Consider the following 25439-nt stretch of genomic DNA (forward strand, 5'->3'; position numbering starts at 1 on the left):
GTAGAGACGACCTATTGTCGCCACCGCTCTCGTGAGATGGCTTATTGTCGCTCCGAAAGTGTTCTGGTAGAGACGGTCTATTGTCGCTCCCCTTCTCGTGAGACGGCCTATTGTCGCTCCGAAAGTGTCCTGGTAGAGACGGCCTATTGTCGCTCCCCTCCTCGTGAGACGACCTATTGTCGCTACGAAGGTGCCCTGGTAGAGACGGCCTATTGTCGCTCCCCCCCTCGTGAGACGGCCTATTGTCGCTCTGAGGGTCCCCTGGCAGAGACGGCCTATTGTCGCTCCTGCCCTCGTGAGATGGCCCACTGTCACTCCGAAGGTGCACAGAAGGAGGCAAGGAGCGAGACGTCACCCCGGCAGGAAACAAGAGCCCAGGCCTCCCATCCCAGATTGGCCCAGACAGGCCTCACAGCCTCCCCTGGCCTCCGCTCCCTACGTCTGGCTCTAGAGCAGACGCACCTGACGGGCCCCAGTGTAAGTCGATGCCGCAGCCCTCCCCTCTCGGCACCGCTAGACGCTGGAGACCGCAGTCTGCAGTCTCTCTTGATTCTCCCCAGGACACCTGGGTGCGATCTCCATACGCCCCTACGACGACGTAAGGCTCCCACTTCCGACTGAGACTTACAACAGAGGTTCCTGGAGCTATTCGGGCCCAGTCCCGAGGGCCATACTCCTAAGCCCTGTCCAGGAGTCACGGGTAGCCCAGGACACGACAGGACGCCCTTACGAGTTGTCCCATGCCCTCTTAGTACGCCTCCCCTTGGCTGTGCCCCTAGCCCGGCGGATTGCCGACGGCATGTTCCCGCCTATCCCCACGATGAATACGTGTGATGTTACATTGCAAGTGATTTAGGTTAAGTGTGATTTCCCCTAGTATAGTATTGTGCAGTGACCTAATATAGTGAGTATCGGGGCAAGTAAGATCACAGTGAGAGAATGAAGGACGAGTGTGTGGAACAAGATATGATGAACTATATTTATGAGTGACGTCCCTTATATCCAATTAGTAAGCCTGTGCCGCCTGGAGATTCCTCTGTAGTGACATACCCCTATTACTGTGAGCCCTAAAGAAATATTATGAGAGAGTATTAGCGATATTCTCCCACTCACGCTGCCCGTAAATCTTGTACGCCACTCTCTCGTCCGAGTATCTAGAGTAAGAGTAAATTAAGAATAAAATCAATTACCAAAGTCCCTTTGCTAGTGGAAAACGTGTAGTCCTCATTGTTAATATTTGCCTCTCTTCAGTATTACCATAACTCCCTCCTAGCCGTTGCAAGTCACTCCCCGCACCCTCCCCCCTTTTCCCCCCTTGTGAGAACTCACCCCCGTGCCTCCCCCGCGCGCCTATATTCACTGTACCCTGAATACACTAGGATTGATTGTGTTGGCATTAATGTCAGATAAGCAAGTATCCTGCGAGATACCCATGTCCTAGATAAGGTTTTATATTGCTATGTATTATGTTGTAATATCTGCTGATTTGTCCTGTGTCTGATTGTTGTAATATACGTGTAAAGGTTATTGCCTAGAGTTTTTGTGTCCTGCCTCTATTGCACTAAGCTCCGGTCTCGAAAGAGGACCCCGCTCCACGTTAGGTGTAGTAGGAACGAGAAGTCGAGTCTACTTTCACCTAGCATTACACTGGTGGCCAGCGGTGGTTCTAGACCCAGGCGTAAAAGAGAGGTAATCAGGAATATTTGGCAATATGGCAACTAAATCGCACATTCAATTACCCAAATTTGACCCCGACCAGTATGATATACACACATATCTGGCAATAATTAAACCCTTACTGGATATTGGCTTTGAAAACGACCAACAGAAAATTGCAATCATACTACCACTGTTGGGTAAAGCGGCGGCGAACAAAGCACCGAAAATCGTCCCAGAACTCACCTGGCAGAACTTTACAAAGTTCACTGTACAAGCCATCACCCCGTCATTAGGGATAGTAGTGGCTCTATCCCAATTAGATAGTTTTTCATTCGACGGGGATTTAGATAATACCCTGATACAGGCAAGACGCCTGGTAACTACTGCCTACCCGGAGGCAGATGAAGAAACCCGAGATCAGCATACATTTAACACTCTGCTCAGAGTGCTCCCAAGTGTTGTTAAGCAACACTTCACTATCCATGACCCAACAGGAGACATGGATAGAGATATACAGCTGATACGGCGCCTCCTGACCACCTGCCCTTCTCCACAGCAAATCAATGTTGTTAAGAAATTCCCCACCCGACCCCCGGCTCCCCCAGCCACACCACGTCCACCTCTGCCTCACACCAGCTCGACCCCGGCGCCTAGCCCGCCCAGGGCACACCCCTCCCGTCGGCGCCCGGCCCCGCGAGAAAACGCGAACCTAATTCTTGTCAACCCATGGGAATTCACAGCCTCCAACTCCCACTGCCCCCTTCATGACACACGGGACCAGCTTAAAGCTGCTTGCCGCAGAATCACAGCCCCGGCTTCGCGTAAAGTGTTCGCCTTAGAAGGCGAGGCCCCAGGGGACGAGCTGACGCACGTGTACGAGCCCCATTCAAGAGAACTGGAGCAGGAACAGGAGAATGAAAGCTCTAGCCAGCTGGATTTTTAGGCCCTTCCGCACACCAACCCACGGTGGCAGGGGCCATTACCCCTAAGTATCGCCCCCCAGTATACCACAAGATGAAAATAAACGGCGTGAAGGCCAGACTGCTAGTCGATATGGGAGTGGCCAGGTCCTGCCTTTACAGCCACTATTTCTCCCGCTACAAATCACGGTTTGGCCCACTCCACCCTACTACCACTCACCTTGTGGATGCGGGGGATGGCCCCCTACCCATCCGTGGGGAAACCCGGGCCCTACGGGTCGACACCCACCAGCCGGTGTCCACCCAAACCCCATTCATCATTTTTTATTCCTCCTGCCGGTGTTATGATGGGTATTTAGGGCTGGACTTGCTCCAAAAACTCGGAGCCACGATCGACTGTCGCCACCGACAACTTCAGTTCCGCCCCTCACCCCGTTCCACCCCAGCCGTTTGCACATGCACGCCGCGGTCCCGGCCGGAGGATTCGCCCCCTTCCTCCCCCCAGTGCCTCCCTTCCCCCTCCTATCCCTGCCCCCCTCTCCTCCCCCTCCCGTGCCTTTCCACTCCACTCCTGCTCCCTCTTTCCCCACCACCGTCTCCACCGCTGTTACCATCCCCTCCCACCATGAGGCTTGGGTGCCCCTTAACAGGCCCTCAGGTCCATCCATTTTGTTCTCCCCCCTCCTCCCCTCCGGACCCCTTTCTGCCTGCCTTGTGTCCCCCACCTTCCTCCCACCCCACCACGCCGCCATCCGCATTGCCAATCTCGCCCCGTTCCCTCTAACCCTCCCCAAGGGGCTTATCATCAGAGAGAGGGAGGAAGCTGAGCCCTGTGCCCCATCCCCCTCCCACCTCCCCACCCCTCTACCCCCCATCCCCGACCATCTCTCCGACCAGCAGTCAGACACCCTACGCCGCCTCCTCCTGGATTTCCAGGATTTGTTTGCGACAGGACCAGCAGATAAAGGGCATACCACATACCTGTCGCACGAAATTCATACAACAGGCGCACTTATACGACAACCATCCCGTCGTAAGAACCCCCGACAGAGAGAAGAGGAGGACCGCCAGGTGCACGAAATGGTAGAGGCAGGTGTTATTTCCCCCTCCACCAGCCCATGGTCCTCCCCCGTTGTTCTAGTAAAGAAGAAAGATGGCACGATGCGATTTTGCATCGACTACTGCCGTGTGAACGACGTCACCATTAAAGATGCCACCCCCCTTCCCCACATTGACGATTCCCTAGACTCCCTCTATGGGGCATCTTGGTTTTCTACCCTCGACCTCCAGTCTGGATACTGGCAGGTCACCGTCCATCCGGACGGCAAGACGGCCTTTTCCACCAGTAATGGCAAACATTACGAATTTAATATTCTGCCATTCGGCCTCTGCAACGCCCCTGCCACTTTCTCCAGACTAATGGAATCTGTCTTGAGTGGCCTCACTTGGGAAATATGTTTAGCTTATCTTGATGACGTCATTGTTTTTAGCCAGACCTGGGCCGACCACTTGCAGCGCCTCCGTCGAGTTTTCACCAGAATTCGCCAGGCAGGCCTCAAGCTACATCCTTCTAAATGTGTCCTGGCCGCTAAGACCATCTCGTTCCTAGGACATACTATTTCCCAAGCAGGAATTTCCCCAGATCCCAACAAGCTCCATGCCATAGCGGACATACCGCCGCTGCAGGATGTCCACGGCGTCCCTGCCTTCCTGGGACTCACGTCCTATTACCGTCGTTTCGTGAAGGGATTCGCGCAGATCATTAAGCCTCTTCACGACTTGACACGAAAAGGGGAACCTTTCCTCTGGACCGAGGACTGGCGAGCTGTTTTTCAACAGCTAAAAGACAAGCTCGTCTCTGCCCCCATCGTGGCCTTCCCCGACTATGCCCTCCCTTTTCGCCTCTACACAGATGTATCCCTTACCGCGATAGGCGCCGTCCTAGCCCAGGTACAGGCCGGCAGAGAACACATCATTGCCTGCACCAGTCGCACTCTGAACCCGGCCGAAAAGAATTATGCCGCCACCAAGCGAGAATGCCTCGGTATAATCTGGGCCCTCCAATATTTTAGGGCTTATCTTTCCGGGACTCAAGTCACGATAATAACCGACCACCAATCACTCTAGTGGTTGCGCCAATCAGACTCCCATAACGCCCAACTCATCCGGTGGTGTGACACCCTAGAGGAGTTTCAGTACGAGATTTCACACAGACCCGTAAAGCTCCACACCAATGCAGATGCCCTCTCCCGCCTCCCCATCCACGCGGTAGAACCGGACCCCGACCTCCTACAACTCTGGCACCACAAGGAACGGCCCCCCTGGATCCCTGCACACCTATTCCCCAAGCTATGCCGACAGGGCGACCACCTTCTAACCCCATCCGGGCACATCCTCTTGACCCTCGATGCGGCACGTGACACCCTGCGCCACCTCCATGCCCACAATGGCATCCACTTGGGCACCAAAAAATTACTACAGGTGTTCAATGATATTTACTGGGCCCCAAATCCCTCCACCCTCTCCAAGGAAAATTATCCAGACTTGCCGCGCCTGCGCGCTTGGAAAAGATATCACCCGGACCGCCGGGCCATCAGGCCATATCACCGCCCACAAGCCCTGGCAACTCCTGGCGATCGACATAGTAGGTCCTCTTCCCCCTAAATCTGGATATATATACGTGGTCACTTTTGTTGACATGTACTCCAAAGTCGTAGTAGCCTGCCCGGTTAAGGAACATCATGCCGTCGCTGTCGCCGATGCCCTGCTCCGACACGTGTTCCCTTACTTTGGCATTCCCCAAGCCATCCATTCCGATAATGCCCCCGAGTTCTCCGGGAAAATCTGGGAGGAGCTAGCCAGAATTTTTGGATATAAGATCTCCCACTCCTCACCATACTGGCCACAAGGGAACGCCGTATGTGAACGTAGCCATCGTACCCTCATCAATCAGCTACGCACCCGAATCAAGGCTACAAAAGATGACGATTGGCCGGCACATGTAAAAATTGTCCAGTGGGGCATGAATTCGTGCCCCCGAGAAGACGGGGTTTCCCCCCACGAAAGAATCTTTGGAGAAACTCCCCTTCTACTACCCCTACGCCATCACCTGCAACCGCCCGCTTCCGCTTCCACTACAGACCCGCTACACCTGCTAAAAGGGCGGATATACCACCTGCAAAAGAACCTGGACCTTGGACCCGACACAGCCTCCAATCCTTTCAACCCGGGTGACACAGTCGTCGTTGCCCAGCTCCACACTCCCCACAAGCTTGCCCCCCACTTCACGGGGCCCCACACAATCATTAAAGCCCCCAACCCATACCAGGTAGTCATAGACTATCATGGCACTCCCCGTACCCTCCGCAACAGTCACGTGCGGCCTTTCCGCACGCCCACCTCTCCCGCTCCGGCCCCACACCCCCAGCCCCCTCTGGCCCCCGCACCACCCTCTACAGTCACATATGAATGCTATGTTTCCTCCTCACCCTCCCACTCCACCCCCCCTACAACCTCCACCTCCCCGGCCACCACCACCCCCAGCACCTCACCTGATGCCTCCCCCGCCACTCCTCCCTCACCCTCACCCCTTCCCTCTGTGGCCCCCCCCCTCAACGCCCACTCCCACCTCTTCTGCCCACGCCACCACGCCCTCACCACAACCCACCACCACCACCCCTCCCCCACCCACCATCCGTACACCCTCTCCGCCAACACCGTGCCCCACCGTGCCCACAACACGCAAAACAACCCGCCCATCCCATATGCCCACTTCTCCCCCCACCCCGACCCTCAAGACCACCACCACCCGCTCGGGCCGCCTCTCATGCCCGCCCGCCTGATACACACACACCCCTACACCATCCACGACTTCACACCATCAAGCTACATCAGGCCCAAATCTCCTCTACCTGTACTCCCCAGAGACTCAACGCCGCATTACCATGGCACAAATCCGGCCCTTACCTGCGGTATCCAGCATTCAGCTCCCAACCACACCGACAGCCACACCAAGCAAGATGAGAGTGAGGCGGGCTGTATGGGCACCTACCCTTGGCAGGAACCACAGACTCCGCGGGCCACACCACCTGCTAAACCTCCTCCAGTCTACCACCGCCACCTCCACATTCTTCCTCACCTGTGACCCAGAACAAGAAGAGAACCCCTACACTGTCGCCTGCCAAACTGCGCTGCAACACCTCCAGCCCATGTACACCACCTCCAACACACAAGCATTCCACCTCCAGCCACGAGGACGTGACTTTTTACAGGGGGAGAGTGGTAAAATGCGTGACTTAAAGAACAGTGCCCCCGAAATATACCATAGTGCCTCCGACGACAGGGCAAGCCAAATACAGCTCAGTATGCCCAAGGATGTGCCGACACCCCCACACAGACCCCATGGGGTAGCCGCCACCAGTCACAACCACTCCCGGCAACAGCGACATATGTCAGCCCGGGCCGTGCGCCCCTATGTCACGCAGCCACCACGTTGTCGCCGCCGTAGGAGAAAGACACTACCTTCATGGAGTGGAATTGTTGAGCCAGCTAGAGGTGGAGTTGTCATAGGCACTCCAGACGGCGCACCTCCAGTGGAGACGATCTATGGTCGCTCCCATCCTCGTGAGACGATCTATGGTCGCTCCGAAAGTGCTCCGGTAGGGACGATCTATGGTCGCTCCCATCCTCGTGAGACGATCTATGGTCGCTCCGAAAGTGCTCCGGTAGAGACAATCTATGGTCGCTCCCATCCTCGTGAGACGATCTATGGTCGCTCCGAAAGTGCTCCGGTAGAGACGATCTATGGTCGCTCCGAAAGTGCTCCGGTAGAGACGATCTATGGTCGCTCCGAAAGTGCTCTGGTAGAGACGGCCTATGGTCGCTCCCATCCTCATGAGACAATCTATGGTCGCTCCGAAAGTGCTCCGGTAGAGACGATCTATGGTCGCTCCCATCCTCGTGAGACGATCTATGGTCGCTCTGAGAGTGTCTTAGTAGAGGCGGCCGATTGTCGCTCCCTTCCTCGTGAGACGATCTATTGTCGCTCCAAGGGTGTGCAGAAAGAGGTAAGGAGAGAGACGTCCCTACGGCAGGAGACTAGAGCCCATGCAGGCTTCCTGTCCCAGAATGACCCAGACAGGCCTCACAGCCTCCCCTGGTCTCTGTTCCCTACGTCTGGCTCTAGAGCAGACGCACCCGACTGACCCCAGTGGAAGTCACTGCCGCAGCCCTCCTCTGTCGGCGCCCCTAGACGCTGGAGACCGTAGCCCGCAGTCTCTCTCGATTCTCCCCAGGACACCCGGGCGCGATCTCCCTGCGCCCCCACGACGCCGTAAGGTCCTCACTACAGGCCAAGACTTATCACAGAGATTCCTGGAGCTATTCGGCCCCAGTCCCGAGGGCCACACTCCTGAGCCCAGCCCGGAAACCAAGGGTAGCCCAGGACGCGAGAGGACGCCCTTACGAGATATCCCGTGCCCTCTTGGCACGCCTCGCATTGGCGGTGCCCCTAGCCCGGCAGGATCGCCGACGACATGTTCCTGCCTATCCCCTTGATGAATACGTGTGATACTGTAGTACGAGTGATTTCGGTTAAGTGTGATTTCCCCTAGTATAAGTAGTGTGCAGTGATTTCTTATAATGAATATCGGGGCAAATAAGATCACAGTGAGAAGCTAAAGGACGAGTGTGTGGAACAAGATCTGATGAACTATGTTTATGAGTGACATCTCTTTTATACAATTAGTAAGCCTGTGCCGCCTGGAGTCTCCCCTATAATGACATACCCCAATTACTGTGAGCTCTAAAGGAATATTGTGAAAGGGAGTATTAATGGTATTCTCTCCCTCCCCCATGCTACCCATAAATCTTGTTTATCACTCTCTCTCACCCCAATATCCCGAGTAAGTGTAAATCAAGGATAAAATCATTTACTAAATTCCCTTGGCTAGTAGAAACCGTATAAACTTCACGGCTAATATCTGCCACTCTCCAGTATTACCATAACTTTCCCCTAGCCGTCACAAGTCACTCCCCGCACCCTCCCCTATCTCCTCCTCGTGAAACTTACCCCACCAACCCGCGCCTCCCACGCGCTCTTATATTCACTGCGCTCTTGATACACTAGGATTGATTGTGTTGTCATTACTATCAGAAAAGCAAGTATCCTGCGAGATACCCATATCCTAGATAAGGTTTTATATTGTTATGTATTGTGCTGTAATATCTGCTTGTCCTGTGTCTGATTGTGGTAATATACGTGTAAAGGTTGTTGTCTAGAGTTTTTGTGTCGTGCCTCACTTTATTGCACTAAGCTCCGGTCTCGAAAGAGGACCCCGCTCCACATTAGGTGTAATAAGAACGAGAAGTCGAGCCTAATTTCACCTAGCATTACATTAATATATACATAGACAGGGAGACTATATAACATATACACCCTAAGAAGATACATATACACAGTCGCATACACATATAGATACATAGACAAAAACGATATGCATTATAAAAGTACCTATTGATTCAAAATCCCAGCACTAGCTAGGACAATACCTGCACATGCACATGCACCTGATGTGTGCATGTGTGGACAACACACACCTACACACATCCACACACACATACGCACAGAGGTAGCACCTGAAGTATCTCATCGTTTTCCACTGTATGACAGAAAACGTGGCTTATATTTGCTATGAAAAATAACACACAACGCAATGGTAAACGACAGTAATTGTAATAGATCCTTCCAGCTTGGCTAGCTACTGTCCAGTTCTACTGTACTTGCATATTTGATTTCATGCAAAACGTGCTTGCTATTACCCGCTTCATAATATGCATCACCGGAACACAGGAGCTACAGTCCAACCCAATTCACTCATCCTGTACTAAGTCGAAAGGCTGATCGAGTACACAAGGACCACTGAAGGCGATAACCACAGTACACCAAGGTTTACAGAGGAAAGACAGTTTCACCCTCACGTTTTTTCATTCTTTTTTAATATGCTTCTCGGCTACTTACTTACCAGCATAGAAGAGAGACTGAACAAGGTTAGCTACGATTACGTGGCGCACATGTTATGAGTGATAACTTTAACTAGAACTAAGTGGTGATAATGAAAGGTGTACACAATTTAGAGCTTCAGTACTCGTTTTAAGTCAACCTTTGAGGGAACAAACCAGAGATTCGTGGCTGAATCGGTAGTGAGGCGGCTTGCAGTCCTAATGGACTCAGGATCGAATCCCGGCTGGGGCAGGGAACAGTTTATGGACTTGAATTTCCTAAAAAAGAAAGCAGTCTTTCCTGATCTACCAGATGACCCCCCGACATGTCGTAAAAGTATCCCCGCTAATACCAGTACACCAGTCCTATGTAAGACAGCCCTAGCATGTATTCAATATGGACGGTGGGTGTTAGCGCCAAAGTGGTGATTTGTGGAGGTGTAGGAGGACTACTGGGCCTTGGGATAGGCCACTGTTCCCAAGAAATAGGCCCTGAGCCTTTGCCCAGAGTCGGACACGTTAAGAAAAAAAAAAAAGTTGATTCCTTCTTTGTTCATTAATTTGTGATGATTTCCCACTCGTTTCATCATTTAACTTTGTTAATCTATCATGTATTAAAGGTTAGTTTTCTTTTTCCCACATATAAATAGAAAGCTTGTCATTACCACTGAATTCCTATGTATGTTATACGAGACTAGAAGAAAAATTAGCATAATGACGTGGAGCGGTGTTGAGGTAGGCAGGAGTAGATGGTCAGGGGGGTAGGGTAGCAGTCGAGAGCATACTTACCTGGCACAGGAGATACCGTGATCACGAAGGCGGTTCTCCCGGGGCGAGGCCCACCATTGCACTCCGGTGGTGCTGACCCCTGCGATTAACCCAAATGTGGTTAACTCGAGTGCGCAATTTTTGGTAGCGGGGGACTGCGTTCGCGCTATCCCCCATACGAATGAACAAGACATAGGATGTGCTCAGGACTTGTGATACTAAATTCAACAAAATTTTGTCATTCTGTATACGTCTTCACGATTTATATCACCAGGGGATGATGATCGATTGATTTTAGCCAATTTACAACCTCTTCAAAACCACCACCACTGTGGTTGCAGCTATTGTGGGTTATTGTGTACATTGATGTACGTTTTGAATAAAGTTGGTAAAAGCAGAGATCCTTGAGCTACTTTACACATACCTGCATTGCAAAGGTTCCGGAAAACTCTTCCTTGTATGTATTCACATTTTCCTGTCGTGATTATAACTTTGAGTAGTTCGATGCATAGTACGGAAATTTTAGATTAGTAGTATACAAACGTTGTGTCTCAGTCTTCCGTGCCAGACTGTCATGGTCACAGTTGACGTCATTAGAGATCAGCGGTGTGTTTTGTATGTGCTCTGGTTAATTAGGTTGTACTGAGTTATGGGATTTTATGAGTTCCCTGATGGTGATGCGTCGTGCAACCACTTCATCGCTTTAAGACTGTATGAATATTGCATAGCCATTAAAATAATAATAATAATAATAATAATAATCTATTTATTTCAGCAAGGTGATCAGTTGGTTCATTTTGGGGGATGAATGTCGTCTCGTTTGTGTGTGTGTGTGTGTGTGTGTGTGTGTGTGTGTGTGTGTGTGTGTGTGTGTGTAAAATCACTGCATGCTAGGAAGGAGGTGCTAGTGGTAACCTATGAGTTAGGAAGGTGTTGTAAAATATCACTGACGGTTTGTATGGCCCTTTCAAATTCCCTACGAACATTGTTTAACGTTACATTTACTTCCTGTGCTAAGAGCAGAGGAAGGAAAAACAAACATAAAAAATTATATACAGGTATATGTTATGCTGAGTGTTTTTAGGTCGACTTCTCGTCCTAAAAGCACTAGCGACTCAGCGGGGTCCTCTTTCCGGACCGGAAGTAAAGCACCCACAAAGGAACAGGACATAAAAACCAGGCAGTATACCTTAACACATCTATTGACTTAATTCTACCCCGTTACAATACAACACGAGTGATATTTGAGATACAGGAGACAGGGACACAGAGTTAGCCTTTGACACCACAATGCACAGTCACACTTAACACACGGTATAATGCATGTACACTAATGTCCTGAACTATATGTATTGATACCCGTATTTCATCATTAGGCAGAATATATATTTAGTTGGAAGCAAGGCGAAAAACAAGATTAAGAGTCCGAGGGGGAAATACTACTATAAATAAGACAGGGTGCGGATCGCGGCACTTGATGTAGTCACTTAGTCGCGGTGGCACTTACACACAGACTTTTGACTCGCCCCCGCACGCTAGTCTCCGTTCACAGTTACTGAAAGTTCTTTTACTTGGCGACTCACACAATTACTGTAAGTTCTCTTACTGAGGGTTTAAGTCATTTTCTGTTCTGCCGGGTATCGAGTTCTTATAGACTAATAGTAACTGTCACTGGCTTTACACTGGTCTTCACTCGGTCACTGTTCACTGTTATTTCCCCTGGTTTGTTCTCGGTACATGGGGCGTCACTATTTACCTGTATTTCCTGGGTAGAGTTCACTCCGTAGTATGGGCGTGAGGGGAGAACCCTAGGGGGACCCGGCCTGCAAATGACAATACACTACCCGCAGGGGAGTCACTGCCCGGGTCCTGTTCGTCGGTGAGGAGCAGGGAGGCCCTCCTGTCTGGGGGCCTCGACCTGAGAGGTGGCCCTCGTATTGGAGCCTCGTTGGTGGGGTGCAGGGAGGCCCTCCTGTCTGGGGGCCTCGACCTGAGAGGTGACCCTCGGGACTGGGGCCGAACAGCTGGAGGAGACGGGCCTGTCGTCTCTGGGTCTGTGGGGTGAGGAAGCCTGGGTTGCCCTCGTCTGGAGTCTGCTGGTCGGGCCTGGGGGTCCTGGGACTGCGGTCGCCTATAGGGAGAGGCACCAACAGGGTTGGGCTGCGGGACCATCTCCATCTGGTGTCTGGCAGGAACAGAGATCTCCCAGGCGTAGGAGGTAGGTCCGGTATCGGGCCTTGCCGCCACTCTGACAACACCTCCGGGGCAACACTCCCGGATGGTGACGAAGGGCTCCCACAGGGGGAAGAGGCAGGAGAAAGATTCACGGAGTCCGTGTCCTCTCCGGTACGTACTGAAGCCGGAGCCTCAGGTCGCCTTACCCTGGTACATACTGCGGCTGTGGCCATAAGCCTACCCATCGTGCGAGGAGCAACTGAAGGGCGTACAGTGGCCATTCCTTCCGCGCCACGTACAGTGGCCGTTGGCGCGGTGTTGCTCCTGTAGTAGGGAAAAGCAGGAGAGGGGTGCACAGGGGCCGCGCTCTCTCCGGTACGTACTGAGGCCGTAGCCAAGGGTCTCTCTACCCTGTCACGTACTGCAGCTGTGGCCGTAAGCCTACCCGTCGTACGAGGAGCAACTGAAGGGCGTACAGTGGCTGCTCCTTCCCTGCCACGTACAGTGGCCATCGGCGCGGTGTTGCTCTCATAGGATAGAACAGCGGGAGAGGGATGCACAGAGGCATCTCTCTCTCCGATGTGCACTAAGGCCGTAACCGAGGGTCTCCTTACCCTGGTACACACTTCTGGCCGTAGCCTTGGGCCTCCTGCCCTTGAGGGTGTAACAATAGCCGTCAACACAGTGTTACCTGGGACTGAATCTTGTTCAGTCCCTCCCCAATTCTGGCGATGGCTGTCCCGCCCGCAAGGTCGTTGGCTTTTTCCAGTCACCTGGTGTTGGGGTAATTGCCGGGAAAAGGGGCTCAGGACAGTAGTGTCCCAGTGACCCTCTTGACCTGGGTCACTAGCCCCACCGTTGTGTCCTCCTGGGGTTGTGGTGTGGTAGCGGCCCAGTAGTGGGGTGGGGGGTAGCCGGGTGGGTGGTCCGGCGGCGGGTATTTAAGTATATCCATACATCAGATAACAAGTGTCATTAAAAAAAAAAACTGTAACAGCTGGATGTTAAATTTTGTATGTTGAAGTTTAGGGAGAAACTAATGTTAGGAAGAGAGTTCCAATGAGAAGCAATTTTGGGAGCAAATGAAATCTGATAGAAGTTCTACGACACGGGAGGCTGACGCAATCTAGTCATGAGCGCAACCAGATACCAGCGTAACACGGGGGAAGACGTAGAGATGTGGCAGAATGGATGCAGCTTTGTTTAAGCATATGCAATAAAAGTATCTGTAAAATAATGCAAGTGAGGCAATACTCCGCCTTACATGTAGGGGAAGTAGTTTATTTGTAACTACTGTGTTATTAAATATTCTTATATGTTTATGAATTTTGTCTCGTCATCATGCAACCTCTTGACATCCACTCGAGAAGGGTGAGCAACATTCGAGTTAACAGTGAGCATGGCACTTGTAAATAACAGATGACTGTACCTCAGTGAAGTAGTCAAGGATTCTGTACAATAATCCAATATTTTTTGAGGTGGTTTTAGTAAGTGAGCTTACATGAAATGTATTCTTAAGCTAGACACTGAGAATCCAATGCTTTTAGAGATAGGAATACGTGTCTATAAGTAGAGAAAGATCGATAGATGGATAATTGGATGGGTTGATAGGTAGATGCTGATATGAATATAAATACAATATGTACTGTATGTATATGTTTAATATTTACCGCTTATTTGATTACATTTTTCGGTTCCACATGATGACTATTATATCCACATATTTCTTATAATAGTCCTTTTACAGTATCTTGGCCCAGATCTTAGTCCTGCTGTTACAACTAATTTATCACGAAGAAATGTTAATTTTTGGTTAGATTGGAGAGCAAACGGCACGTAGTTCCGCTCAAGAAAACAGTAATTACGATGCGTAGGAAACTAAGCCAAACAAGGGGAATGACAAATGGACGGTTGTCCATGCCCGTTGCGACATAATACCGAATCGGCGGTCAATTAGCGTATCGGAACCGTATCGGCACTTTTAGTAGGAAAATACATATTTTCCACCATATGCGTTCATATAAACCTAATTGTTTGAAATCCGGTAAAAATATATGATTTATTTAACTGTTAATAAAAAATCATCATGCAGAACAAAAACGTGATAATGTTTGCGAATATTTACCCTATAGATATAGATGTGTCATGTCTCCATGGTTACTCAATCTGTATATAGATGGGGTTATAAAAGAGATACAAGGTAGGGCAGTGGATGTTGGAACGGCCCTCACGAGAGAGGGCAGTGTTTGGAAACTCCCTGTACTGTTGTTTCCAGATGATAATACTTTGTTAAGTGAAAACGAAGGGGAGGTGCAAGGCTTGGACGATGAGTTTGCGAGAGTCTGTAAGAAGCGGAATCTAAAGGTGAATGCAGGGAAGAGTTAAGTTATGGTCTTCGAGAAAAATGATCACAGTGAATGTAAGTACTTGGGTAGTGTGAGGAGTAAGGATGGAAGTTTAGAGGATGAATTGTTTGAAACGGTGCAAGAAGGGAGAAAGGTTGTTGCTTCCTTGAATGCAGTGATAGGGAAGTGAGCATGGAAGTGAAAAAGTTACTGCACAACAGTATTATAATACTGTATGGAAGTGAAGTTTGGGCCTTATTAGAGGGACAGAAGTCAAGAGTCAGAGTAGTGGAAATGAGTTATTTGAGTGAAGAAGGTGGAGTCACATGGAGAGACTGACAAATGAGGAAGTCAAGGAGCGTTGTGGTGTGGATGTGGATGTGATAGGAAGAGTTAGGAGATAGACATTGAGATGGATTGGCCATTTGGAGGGGATGGAGAGTGAAAGATTGACTAAGAGAGAGTATGTGAGAGAGGTAGAGGAGGAGACAGGGAGGGAGAGGCCAAGGATGAGATGGAGAGGTGGAGTGAAGAGGTATGTGAGAGAAAGGGGTGTGAGCTGGGAGGAGGGCAGTACAATGGCGAGGGACAGAGTGACATGGACGCCATTTGTTTGTGGTTACTCCTGACGGGATTCAGGTGTCTGGCAATAGATAGATAGATCGCCAACACCCCTTGACACACTTCTATTTTGCATAAATATTGATTTAAAGTGTAAATAAAAGTATTTTCACGTTAAATCAATATTTATACAAACTACAAGTGTGTCAAGGCGACTTCTCGAATGAAACAGAAACACTTCCTCTAACTTTATGTGGTCTTCGCTCTGAATCCCGATTATTAATTAACATTTAAATTAAGCACAAAATGTTGACATGATTTCAGATATTTAAGTGTGTATCAACCTACATGGCGATATTTAAATTGTCGATTCGGTAAATGCCCGTCTATTTGGTACCGGTATCTGTTCGCACTCGTCCATGCCTATATCAAGATGTCCATATGCAGAAAGTACAAAGATGATACATCTAGTAGTTTAGATCATTTTTCATTCAGTATGGGACCCAACACGCTCAAGGTGAAGTAGGAATGAGTTTCAGTCCCTTAGCCAGACTTTTCGAAAGGGGGGGGAGGTCGTTTCTGCTGAATCTGGACTTTTATGGCAGCTGGTCAAAGGTGTGATGCATGCTTGCTTTGGAGGTCTAGGTGTAGGCTATGCAAAAGCGACTTTGAAGAACAAAGAGTGACTCTTTTTGCACTGAATAAAAAAAAAAAAAAAAAAAAACTAACAGACCTTGATATAATGAGGGAGGTCTTCCGACCTTCTCGACCCCACCCCCCTCCCCAGCAACGGGCGTGAGTCTAATATACTAAATTTAGAGACAAGGTGAGGTACTGACCAGACGTGTTAGTGAGATACACGAGGGAGAGACTGAGAATGAGATGGAGAGGTGGAGTGGAGATTTACATGAGAGAAAGGTAAGTGAGTTGGAGGAGGGGAGTCAAGTGGCAGAGGACAGAGGAACATTTTTTTTTTTTTTTTTTATCAGTCGCGATAGCGAAGCTGGTATTGTTCATTGCTTGTCTCTCTCTCTGAGTATGTGTCTGTTAGCTCGATAACTTCGCAACCACTCAAGATATCATCACAAAGTTTTACAGGTGTCTAGTAGGGATGAAAATCTTGGACGAGTTCGAAATTGGTGAAAGTAGGTCAAGGTCAAGGTCATGTTGCGAGCCGCGTTGGGTGTGTATCGGCTCGGGACTGGTGTGATTCCTCCACTGGAAGGAGGGGGGGCTCTTTTTCTTTTATCTTTCGGCCACTTCTTACGTGATTATAGAGTCTGGTAATGGATTAAATTATGGACGTTGGAACAAAATATCTCGATACATGAAAACATCTTATAAAGACATTAATATGATCAGAAGACTAAAGCATGAAATGTACAATCCGTCAATACAACACTGATTAATACGATAGAAGCTTTTTTTTTTTTTTTCGTTTCTTTGTTCCTTAATTTAGGTTCTTTATATACCATTCAGTTCAAGCCACAACACTGCGGAACACTGTCCCTGAAGGCCTGGTGTAAGTTACTGTCATAACTTGCTTTACATCCTGTATATATGTGTATATATATATATATATATATATATATATATATATATATATATATATATATATATATATATATACACACACACTACTCAAAACAATTTAGGGAACAAGATTTTGATTTGTGATATTTCCGAATCTAGGCTTTGTTTGGGTTCAGAAATAGTGTTGTGAGCTGACCAATGATTGAGGAACCGAATACATCTGTGTGAGTTGAGTTGCCCTTTCTGAGTATGTCAATAAAAATGGGAGTGTCACCCTACCCCTATATAAAGAGTGAAAATTTCATTTTTCTTTGAGTAGAATTGGTCAAAATCAGCATCAACATGAGGTGTTTCTGGCTTTGGGTGATTTTGTTGTGTTTCTCTGTCATCACTGAGTGTGTGCGGCGGTATCCATAGTTGAGGCGGCTCGAGCATTACAGATGGTCGAGGAAGGACACACCCAAAGAAGGGTTGCCCAAGGACTTGGAGTGTCTCCTAGCATCATCAACCGGCTCTGGAGACGATACCAAGATGTCGTGCTGTACACCAGAAGACCTGGGCAAGGTCGCAGACGCATGGCATCCGCAAGACAAGACCTCTACCTGCGAGTGCTGGCCACCCGGAATCAACAGAGTACTGCCCGGGCACTGCAAAACGACTTCCAACGGGCGACTGGGGTCCGTGACTCAAACCAGACTGTGCGCAACCGGCTTCACGAGGACGGCCTTCGGAGTGGACGACCTGTTGTGGCCCCAGTTTTGACCCCAGCTCACCGAAGAGCACGTCTGGAGTTCACCCGGGATCACGTACGGTGGCAGTTACGCCACTGGACCCCAGTACTGTTCTCAGATAAAAGCAGATTCAGTGTTTCGACCAACGACCGCCGTATCAAAGTGTGGGGACATGCTGGAGAGCGGTACTCACCGTGCAACATTGTGGAACATGACCAGTATGGTGGTGGTTCTGTAATGGTCTGGGGGGGCATATGCATTGAGGGACGCACAGACCTCGTTGTGCTGAATGGCGGTACCCTGACAGCTGCACGATATGTGGAACAGATACTGGACCCTGTGGTAAGGCCTTTTGCTGGAGCTGTGGGAGAGGAGTTCCTTTTGATGCAGGACAATGCTCGCCCTCACACTGCACTTGTCTCCATGAACTTAATCCAGGAGCAAGGGATCGCCATAATGGAATGGCCAGCACACTCACCAGACCTCAATCCCATCGAGCATGTCTGGGACATGCTGGCACGGAGGGTACATGCTCGCCAACCTCGGCCTGATAGCGTTCCAGCACTTACTGAGGCTTTGGTGGCAGAGTGGGGGAACATCCCCCATGACGCGATATGACGCGTGATTCGGAGCATGACTCGTCGTTGTAAGGAGTGCATCCAGGCAAGAGGAGGTTACACTCATTATTAAGGGCTTCAAAACCAGTTTTTAAGACAATTCTGAGACATTCTGTGGCTGACCCTATCTCTTGTTCATTTCTGTTTTGGGGGTTATCTGGTACTCGCTTGTTCCAACAATAAAGTTCTTGTTTTGATTCCTTGTTGAACATTGCCTTTCATTGCTAACATATCGGGGAATACCCATAAGCAATTCTGAACCTAAACAAAGCATAGATTCTGAAATATCACATATCAAAATCTTGTTCCCTTAATTGTTTTGAGTAGTATATATATATTGTACATATATATATATATATATATATATATATATATATATATATATATATATATATATATTGTATGTATATATATATATATATATATATATATATATATATATATATACAATATATATATATATATATATATATATATATATATATATATACAATATATATATATATATATATATATATATATACAGTATATATATATATATATATATATATATATATATATATATATATATATATATACAATAAATATATATATATACAATAAATATATATATATATACTATATATATATATATATATATATATATATATATATATATATATATATATATATATATATATATACAATATATATATACAATATATATATACAATATATATATACAATATATATATATATATACAATATATATATATATATATATATACATATATATATATATATATATACAGTATATGTCGTGTGTCTGTGTGTATGAAAGTGTGTATATGCATGGATGTGTGTGTGTATGTATGTATGTATATGTATATGGTTGTATATATATGTATATCCCATTGGATCGCAGGGGTGCTGGGCGAGGCATTGCACTGGGAGGGCACTAAGCGTCCCGCTCTCCGCCTATCGGCTCATAGTCGCGAAGGTCATAGGTCCCTACCCGGGGGTTCCCTACTTTATAAAGACTTGAAAAATCCCAGTTCTGTCCAATACTCTGGACACCGGGCTGCAATGGGTTAAATATTCCTATGTATGTACAGTACATATATATATTTGCCTTAATGACCAGGGGCCTCGGCCCCAATGGTCGATAGATAAAAAAAAATGGGAGTGTGAATGTGGTGAGGAAGGGTGGAGGGAAATCAGTGGGTGATGAGTTGCGGCTAATGCTCAGTGGTTCAAAGTTGAGTGTTGACCTAGCAGTGAAGCTGAATAATACTGAGGCAAGTCTTGGTGCCTAGAACTACAGTATTTAGCAAGAACTCGCAGTTGAATAATGGGAAAATTAATTACTTAAAAACAAATAGCATTAAGAAAAATGGTATGGCTTAAATTTCCTATGGCAGGAGCTTTCCCATCGTGTAGCAGAAGTCAGGATGAAATAATGTTTTGGTTTCAGTTCCTGTGACAATTAATTGTAGTTGTATAATTCTTTACTGACGTTTCAGTTTATACAGTATGTCCCACTGTTAATCGTCATTTTTATCTACTTAATCATTTGTGCTATTCAGTTTTATTGTTTATGCTACATCAAATAAGCTAACGTGTAGTCCCTATTAGCCTTTTGCCTGGAATGAGTCTTACTATGAATAATACTTCCGTTATCATTAACCAGAAGCCTATCGTTTGATGTTCAGACACCATCTCAAAGTCAGTATATATTTATATTATTTTGTCAGTATATAATTACAAACATTATCACATTATCACCGTTCTGGACAGACTTGTCAAGCAACGGTACCATTTTACCTGTCTTTTAATGTATTTTCGCTTCGATTCAAATTTGTTTCATTGATTCAGCATTCATATCAGCTCGCTGACGACTGAAATCTTAACTACTCATTCAAAACTGACGCAAAATAATTTCTTCAGCACAGTCGTGCCATCTGGCCGTCTAACGGCTGCTAGCACAAGTCCGTCTCCCGCTACACCACTTAGGGGTCATCTTCCCCTCACTTATTTTCCCCCATGGACCTAAGATCATTCGAGTGACCCATTATCCTCCATGAACCTCTTCTCTCTCTCCCCCTTGGACATATTTTTCTCCATGGACCATTTTCCCTGTAGGACCTATTTTTGCCACATGGACCGATTTGCCCCACGAACCTATTTTCTCCTGGACGTCTTCCGCTCAAGATACCCATTTTTTGCTTTGGACCTGCTCTACTCATGGACTTATTTTACTCATACCTATTTTCTCCAGAGACCTGTTTGCCCCTGGAAGCTATTTTCCACCTTGGACCTATATTTCAATCATGGAACTATTTTCAGTTGAATGGCCAATGTTTCCCATCGAATTAATTCACCTATGGACCTAATTTCCCTCCGTGGGCCTATATTCTCTATGGACCTATTTTCATTATGGACATGCTTTCTCCTCACGGGAACATCAAATCCTCACACATTTTTTTTTTTTTTTTTTTTTTCACATGGAGCCATTCCGTGCATGGACCTGTTTAATGCTTGCCGGCAATCCAGCATCCACCAGTGACCTCTGTCCTTTGGATGAACAGACCCTTTTCGCAAAGCTGATTGTAACGACATCACGACGTAAACATCCGCATCTAGTAGCCATCTTGGTAGAGAACACTTCATCTCTTGATGCTGTCCTTATGGAACCATCCCTGTGCTGGACTTATTACAACAGACCGTGCTATATTTTCCGTCTCAGCCACTCAAAGAGCTGACAGTTTAAATTGTTTTCCCTTTGACCTTTGTGGGTAATATTTATTCCAACCCAACCATCATTTTGCTGTGATTCTTGGGGTGGTTGATACGGAAATTATACCCTGCTGTTAACGGTGTTCAGTAGTATGTTGGACCATATTCTTACCGAGCCCAACTGACCAAAGGAAGAAGATATAAACAAATTAAGTACTGTAATGCTATAGGCTATTAGTACTGAATGTTAAGGGTGAAAATACGTAGCTACCACAGTTCTAGGTAAATATTCAGAATAACTCAGCATCGTTTTTTTTTTTTTCTTTAACTCTAAAACCCTCATAATATGGCTAAATGTACACCCACGCACCAAAGTTTCTGTACCCTCCTCGGTGGAAGGAAGTGGAAGTCAGGGTTAGAGAGAGGTCAGGCGAACAGACAACCGTGAGTGGTAGTTTGGTACCAAGCTACGAGGCGGGTGGAAGACCCCCTTCTCCACCCCACCTTCTAGACCACCACCGCCACTACCACCACATTCTTCCTGATGAAACACGTGTAGTCAGCTTTGACTTATGAAACCAAACAGTGCCATAATATGCTGTAATGGTAGGGTTATAGTAATACTGACTAAATTAATGTTTGACAGCAACCCAACATTCTTTCTAACCTGACTTTCACTCTTACGCCCTAATTCAGGTATTAAAAAAAAAAAAAAGTAATTTAAGACAAATGAACGTCAGAATCGTTCAGAACACACCAGAAACCATGGTAAAAAACCTAGTGTGCATTTCAATATGCCTTTTTTATACCGGAATTTGGGTGTTAGGGTGAAAGTTACGTTAGATCTTTTTAAGTTGTAAGTGGAAAAAAACATTTCCTATCTTTTCCAATGGTACATTTAGCCATAATATGGGGTTTTAGTGTTAAAGAGGAAATCACACACACACACACACACACACACACACGTTCTCGCTTGCCATCTGGTAGACGGGAGTTCGCGCCTCGCTCAGGTTGCGAAAAGTTTCACTGACGAAGTGGGCGGTTACTGTCCCCGTTGAGCAAGGGGACGGGTCTATGCGTGTGTGAAGGTCACAGCCTTGCCCTTAGATCGGACTATATGAGCTCTCAGCTCCCTTCCGGGAGGGTAAAAGCTGACGATCACGACCATCAAGTGATCCTGACCGACCCGGTGAATTACACACAATGATGAGGAGCTCTTCTGAATATTTACAAATCTACTGTATAAATGATATGTGCTTACTTTACTGGGAGAAAAGTCGTAATCTGCATTTATTTAGAAGAATCTGGCAGAATGGGAAGTTTATATATATATATTGGTGAAAAAGATAACTAGATCTGATGTGAGAGGTGTAAGACTGAGAGGAAGACCACGAATAGGATGGATGGACAGTGTGAAGAGAGCGCTGGATGCGAGAGGGATGTCTGTTGAGCAAGGAAGAGTGGCTGTGCGTGACAGAAATAAATGGAGAGAAATTGTGAATGAATAAGTGATGACGCAGCCCTGAGGGGATATTCTCCCGCATTTGGTCTGATCAGCTAGTCAGGTCAGGTGCGGGTAAGGGGATGGGTCTGTTATGATGTGGCAGGGGTAAACCAGTTCTGCTGTCGGGCCCTGCTGTGGATGTCACTGCTTGCATTGCGCAGTTGACCCTTGTGCGGTGTGATGCGGTGAGGATCTGTCCGTTCTACCCTTTGGGGCTAAGATGCGAATGAATGTGTTTGAATGGATGAGTAAATGGAGAGTGAGTCGTCCTGTCTCGGCTACCTCCCCTTTCCTTGGGGGAAGCAGCCTAGGTATATAGATATATATATATATATATATATATATATATATTATATATATATACTGTATATATATATATATGTATATATATATATATATATATATATATCGATATATATATCTATATATATATATATATATATATATATAGATATATAATATATATAGATATAGATATATAATATTATATATATATATATATATATATATATATTATATATATATATATATATGTGTGTGTGTGTGTGTGTGTGTGTATTTAAGGTGATAAAGATTACAGTATTTGTCATAGAGTTTTGAGGGAGCATCTGAAAAAAAGGATTCATAAAGTAGGCAAAACTGCCATAGGGTCAACAGAAACAGCATGTTACATCTGCAAGGTTGTGCATTCCAAAGAAGTTTGAGTAAGAGTGACCACTATTCTGTATCTAGTCATGTGTAACTAATGCCCCAGAAAATTAACAGTAAATTCCTACCCTTGTGTAGTCGGGGCCATAAATAATCACCTATCCCCCCATACCCCGTGCCTCAGATGGGCTCCTTTATGCGCGGCAAGTCACAATGGAGTACGAGGAGCTGAGAGGGAGGGGCCAGAGAGAGAAGGAAGGTGGGTGGGAGACGAGTGATGGTGCTAGGGTGGAGTGAGGGAGGGGAGAGAAGGGGGTCAGAGAAGGTGAATGAAATGTGAAGTGGCGGTCACATATGTTGTCTCTTTTCTTTAATTCAGGACATGATACAAAGGAGTTAATATTCGGTAGATAATGCTTCATTAAACCTTGTATAGTGGCGTCAGATAACAGGCTTTAGATAGGTGGTGATATTAAGGGCTGGCTCGTGAGAGATATACTGTATACTGACGTGAAGATCAATCATTAGTACGGAGCCAGATATTTGTGTTTATTCGTGTATTTTGACTTTAGACCCTGAATGGAATGTGGGTGGCTTTGACTTCCATAATGTTTATATAAGAAGCGTCCTCTACCACTACATGTAATTAAATTTGGGAACTAAATATCATATGCAACTTTCGACATGGCTGTGTCCACTGTAAATATGATCATCCCCTTGGTATACACTCCCTCTATACAGTCACCATCATGTCAACTATTTTATGGCATCTCTGTATGAAAAGGCTGTTTAAAATGATTGTGCATAAAAGGTAAATAAATCTGATGTCTTTGCACATGGGTTGATATAATAATATCTCTCATAATCTGTTAGCAGGAAAATGAAACAAAATCCTACTCAATCTCCCAAAATATATCTATGTCAATGTTTACAGACATTGTTCAAGCCAAAATAACCAGGAAAGCCATGGTAATTAGTCCAGCGGCTTCCTGCCTCAATAAATTCTTGCAGTCTTCGCGGCACCTAGGAAACAAAGATGTCGATGGTTTGCTGGTTTCGTCTGAACAGCTCCCACTCGTCTCGTCCTTATTGCACTGAAGGAGGCGGGCCCCTGTCCTCTCTTTCTCTGGCTCCCACGCGTTGACACTCTGGGACCATACAGTCTTGATGGCTCTGCACTAATGTTTGATCTGTCATGTCAGTATATTCCTCTCTCAAGCCAGCCCTTGATATCACGACTTATCTAAAGTATGTTATCTGACGTCTCTATACAAGGTGTAATGCAGCATAATCTACTGAATATTAACTCCTATATATCATGCCCAGAGTGAAAGAAAGCAGACAAATAATGTGGCCACCACTTCATATATCCTTCTCCCTCTCCTATAGTCTGTCTTAGGAAACATGATGGAGAGCATTTTACAAAGCCTTTGCCGAATCGGAACACGAGTGACCGTGTGAAGGATTAAGAGGTCCCCTCGGGATTCTGGACCTTCCTCCTTCCTTCTTCCGTTTTCTTTCCTCTACACACACACACACACACACACACACACACCGACGGGTACCATAATATTTAAAAATGACAGTAAAATGAATACATAATATATTTTGACCAAAGTTTCCCTCTTTCCTTCCTCGCCTTCCTTCTTTCCTTCTCATTTCCCACCGTCCTTCCTTCCTTCATGTTCTCTCCATCCTTCCTTTGCCACCTCCTCTCTCTCTCTCTCAAGTCTCAAGGAGGGTGGTGGACTGCGGGATAATGCGAATATGGATATCCAGCTGTGATTGAAGCAAGGAGAAAACTGCAGACAACTCTGTCTTGTCATCTCCCAGGAGTCAGTCAGGAGGTGCTGTGACCTGAGATGCCAACTTACAAATTCTTGATGACAGGCGAATCAAGCTCAAAAAAAAAAAAAAAAAGTAAAATAAAAGGAATAATATGCTATTAAATCTAAATATACAACGAATAACTGGTCCAATATTTTTCGTTTATTTTTAGCGCTTTGTAACTCAAAAAAAAATAAAAAGTTGCATCCAAAAACAGGAACCACAGTTTATATTGACCTGTGAGCATAGCGGGTCACTTATACCCATTCATTCATTGTCTGTGTGTGTGTGTGTGTGTGTGTGTGCCTCTTGCCCTCAGGCCTTGTCCCTGGCCAGCCTGTATTCCCACAGGTCGTTAAGTCAGGTGTGTTCGGCCTTTGACAGTGACTTTGGAGTAAAATAGACGATATTCTACCCTCATCTTTCCTGAGACAGAC

The 25439-nt window shown here is 46.7% G+C and overlaps 1 protein-coding gene and 1 non-coding gene across 2 annotated transcripts in view; one reads left to right on the forward strand and one right to left on the reverse strand.

The window, feature by feature from the left end:
* Positions 1–10359: 10359 nt before the first annotated feature.
* On the forward strand, positions 10360–10522 carry LOC145394301 (U1 spliceosomal RNA). The gene has a single exon (XR_013896378.1). It is a non-coding gene; the product is annotated as a U1 spliceosomal RNA (small nuclear RNA).
* A 7910-nt stretch (positions 10523–18432) lies between these two features.
* The window catches only part of LOC145393418 (acylcarnitine hydrolase-like), a 36631-nt gene continuing 29624 nt past the window's right edge, over positions 18433–25439 (reverse strand). Inside the window, exon 9 of the mRNA XM_080267515.1 lies at positions 18433–18569. Within this exon, the coding sequence (XP_080123641.1) occupies positions 18433–18569 (137 nt within the window). The remainder of the gene's footprint in view (positions 18570–25439) is intronic.

This window comes from Coenobita brevimanus, chromosome 3 (genome assembly GCF_032717465.1).
Source record: "Coenobita brevimanus isolate Jiangsu-jjx chromosome 3, ASM3271746v2, whole genome shotgun sequence".
NCBI classification, from domain to species: Eukaryota; Metazoa; Arthropoda; class Malacostraca; order Decapoda; family Coenobitidae; genus Coenobita; species Coenobita brevimanus.